At 40.1% G+C, this 4,208-nt stretch overlaps 1 protein-coding gene across 1 annotated transcript in view; it reads right to left on the bottom strand.

The window, feature by feature from the left end:
* Positions 1-2,324: 2,324 nt before the first annotated feature.
* The window catches only part of CPVL (carboxypeptidase, vitellogenic like), a 122,713-nt gene continuing 120,829 nt past the window's right edge, over positions 2,325-4,208 (bottom strand). The window contains 1 exon segment of the mRNA XM_006019596.2: positions 2,325-2,386. Within this exon segment, the coding sequence (XP_006019658.2) occupies positions 2,375-2,386 (12 nt within the window). The 3' untranslated portion in view covers positions 2,325-2,374.

The raw sequence follows: 4,208 nt of genomic DNA, 5'->3' as shown, positions 1-4,208 counted from the left end.
GAAGGATCTGTGTCATCCTGGCAATAAGTGGCCAGTGGTGTCCCTCAGAGGTCCATGCTTGGTCCAGTGCTTTTCAATATCTTTATCAGTTATTTGGATGTGGGGGTGAAGAGCTCACTGGCCAAGTTTGCAGACGACACCAAGTTATGGGGGAGCGTGGTCACACTTGAAGACAGGCTGCAGATACAGGTGGACCTAGACAGGCTGGCAAGTTGGACAGATCAAAACTAGATGAAGTTCAGCATTGAGAAGTGTAAAGTGCTCCATCTGGGGACAAACAATCCCCAACATACTTACAGGTTTGGGGGCGCCAAATTGATTAGCACCACAACTAAAAGGGACCTGGGGTAATAATAGACCATAGTATGAACATGAGCCATAAGTGCGATGCTGTAACCAGCAAGGCAAACCGTACTCTGGCATGCATCAATGGATGCATCTCGAGCAAAACCAAGGAAGTGATTCTTCCGCTTTACTCAGCATTGATGGGACTGCCACTGGAGTACTGCATCCAGTTCTGGGTGCCACACTTGAACAAGGATGTGAAAAAGCTTGAGAGAGTCCAGAGAAGAGTCACCCATATGATCAGAGACATGCAAGGCAAGCCATACAAGGAAAGGCTGAGGGACTTGGGTCTCTTCAGCCTAAAAAAGAGAAGGCTGAGAGGGGACTGGGTAGCACCTTACAACTATATCAAGGGAATATATCAAAGGCTTGGTGAACAACTGTTCACCAGGGCACCCTTGGGAAAAACCAGGAGTAATGGCCACAGACTCCTAGAAGACTGTCTCAGGCTTAACGCTAGGAAAAATTTCTTCACAGTTAGGGTGTCCAGACTGTGGAATAATTTCACTCCAGAGGTGGTGCCAATCACCTACCCTGGAAATCTTCAAGAGGAGATTGGACGGTAACCTTGCTGGGGTCACTTGATACCAGTTGTCTTTCCCACCTAGTGCAGGGGGGCTGGACTAGATGATCGTGCAAGGTCTGAAATTTATACGTTTACCATCTCTGAAATGTAACTTCACATCCCTAATCTGGCCAAGGATTACTATGTTACTGTAGGTTAGTTGCATGCTACAACTTATCCCTAATTTTTTGTCCTTTACCCAGGGTCAAATGGAGGAGGTGGCATATAGGTCTAGTATACCAGTTCTGCATCAGCTGAAAACTTCATTGCCCAGGGAAATTTGCACTTGGCCATATCAGTCTGCTTTTCCATCTTTGGTTGCAAACAGACATTACATTTCTCCCAGTAGGAACCATTTTTTCCTAAAACCATGCGCAATCATTCAGATTGTCCACTTTCCTGGGACAACCTCTGAAAAGGGTTATGGGATAAGAAGTGATAACAGTTTGTCCCAGGTCATCATGAATTGCATCTAAATGGTTGTCCCAGGATTGCATCATTGGATCAAGGACAGAAAAGTGGCTGTGCATTCAGGCACTCTCCCCAGCTGAAAGGGCAATATGTTTATCTGTCAAACCCATGATTTTTTCCATTCCAGGACACTTGGGCACAACTGTTCCCAGAACATGCAATATCTGCTCCTAGCCTAAGAAATATAAAAGTAGAGAGTGCAAGCCATTTCACACCTGGAGAATCAAGTAAAACTAGTTTTTGCTGAGCTAGGCTAATAGTCTTATCACATGAAATAGTTGAGCCTTGACTTGTGAACTTCTGTATCTCAAATATACAAACAGCAGTGTGAATGTTTGTTCCTTTCCATACAGAACAAGAAAATTATCAGAAAGCTTTTCTTGACATGAACAAAAGTAGCAGGTAGGTCACTAATGATAAATAAAGCCATGAATTAAAATTTAAAAGGTTAGACTTGGTAGCAGATTTACATGCGTCAGGAAGGTAGGTGACTTGGTTACGTACTGAAAGCATGTAACTAGTATCTATGGCTACCTATATGTACACACTCGAGGTTTTATGAAATATTCTATTATCTTTTGGCTTTAATAGACTATATTTTAATTGCCTCATTTCAGAAGAATTCAATTGGTGATGATTTTTCCCAATTTTATGTAGTCTTCTAAAAGAAAGAAAATGTAGGCAAATTTAGAAAGCTGTATTCTCTTAACATTTTACCAACACTCAGTTTTAGGAATACAGGATAAACAAAAGCTCAAGGAACATTTTTACCCACTTCATTATATCTTCACTTCTGTGAACATCCCATATGACAGAATTCTCGCTGTGGAACATTCAGATCTTTTGTGAGCCACTTGAAAAGAGAGCTTGTTTATATTACTTTATAAGTACATCTTAGTGTTCATTTTTCTTCCATCCTTTCCCAGAGATAAATCTGTCAATCATGTCCAGTGATCTTTCAGGATGGTCATAGGGTAGGATATGTCCCCCACTTCAAACAATTACCTTCAGGATTAAAACAAACAAACAAAATAAATCTTGAGCAAAAGAGACGTCTCAGATTAATTTAATTAAATTGGACATTTTTATATACACAGATATTAGTATGCATGGTAATTTGAGGATGAACAGTAAACTTTCACTTTCATCAGTAATAAACCAAAGCCAGTCTTAACTGAAGTTGCATGTTATTACACCAGTTAATAACAGGATCAAACAACTGAAGTCTAATTAATAGTTGTTGATATTTAGAATGGGGGTGGCATGAATATAGCTTCCTCATGGTTATTTTGATGTGTTAGAATGACTATATTGCGAATTTCCGTATATTTTACCTGATTAACTTGACAGATATTTTCCCTATCTGGCATAAAAAAAATATACAGGTCTATACTGCATGCTATAGTTAGAATACTTTTTCATTAGGAAACTTAAGGTTATTCAAAAGAAATATAGTATCAAATGTAAGAATTTTCTGCTTTATCTTTCATTGGACCAAGCATATAGTTGGGAGAGCTGTTGGATGGACAGTTTTTCAGGCATTAAGTAAGTGCCCTTCCTCAGGTTAGTTCAATATAGCTGGTCTAATAAAGTTACCACCAAAAATACTTATCCCTCAGACATTTCCTGGACCACTATAGCTACAACAACACTCCAACCCTACTTTGACATTCTAGAATTCCATTTTAACCATCAGATGCAGTTAGGTTAATTCCATGTTAGTTTACTTATGATGATACTTTCTTTTGCATTTGGTATTGTTCCTTTTTGGTATATACTGATATGAATTTAAGTTCAGAGAACACATTTATTCTAATTATACTTTTCTTTGTTTAATTGAAGAAATGTGCTTTTTGTATAGGATATAACCTTCTTGCTTCTCCCATATTTGAGTTTTAAGACATTCACCTCAACATACGCAGTTTGACTATATTCATTGGATAGTTGTTCCCCCTCCTCAACTCCTCTATTGAAAAGCTAACAGCAAAGCACTATTTAGCAAGGTCTTCCATTTACTCAAAAGGGATTCTTTACTGGCACCTACAATATCCCAGTTGGTCATCAAGTAGAAAGTATTCACCAAAGGTAAGTCCTGCCTGACCAACCTGATTGCCTTCTCTGTTGATATAACTGGCTCTGTAGAAGTGGGGAAAGAAGTAGATGTAATATACCTTGACTTCAGCAAGACAAGGTTCCTTGGGTGAATTTGATGTCTTTTATTAGACCAACCCAAATAGTTGGAGAATAGTTATTAAGCAAGCTTTCGAGTTCAAAAACCCTTTGTCAGGCTAAGGAAGTTTCGGCAGTTGGTGTGTGCTCTTCCTGGATAGAATGACAAGTAAAGAAGCCAGGGGCTGGGCTGGGGAGTCAGTTGCCAGGCAGATTATAATGTATCAAAAATCCAATGTCTATGTTTAGTCCATGATCTCTAGTACCCAGGAGGTTGATGAAATGGAGTTCATAGGCTCGTCTCTGGGAAGTGTTGTGTAAGTTTCCCTTGAGGATCAGGACTGAGAGATTGGAGAGAGAGTGGCCCTCCTGTGAGAAATGTTCCTCCACCGGTAATTGGGTATTTCTGTCTTTGATAGATTTCCGGTGTGCATCCATTCTGGTGCGCAGTTGTTGTTTGCTCTCTCCTACATATTTTCCATCAGGCCATTTGGGCATTGGATGAGATATATTACATTTCTGGAGGTGCGTCTGTAAGATCCAGGGATGCTGATGGCTCTGTTGTGGGGTGTAGTAATAGTGGGGGTGGTGGAGATGTGTTGGCAGGTTTTGCATTTCTTGTCATGGCACGATCTGGATCCTTTTGGTGTGTTCTGGG

This window comes from Alligator sinensis, unplaced genomic scaffold (genome assembly GCF_000455745.1).
Source record: "Alligator sinensis unplaced genomic scaffold, ASM45574v1 scaffold29_1, whole genome shotgun sequence".
Taxonomy (NCBI): Eukaryota; Metazoa; Chordata; order Crocodylia; family Alligatoridae; genus Alligator; species Alligator sinensis.
This window is presented reverse-complemented; position numbering and strand designations above follow the sequence as displayed.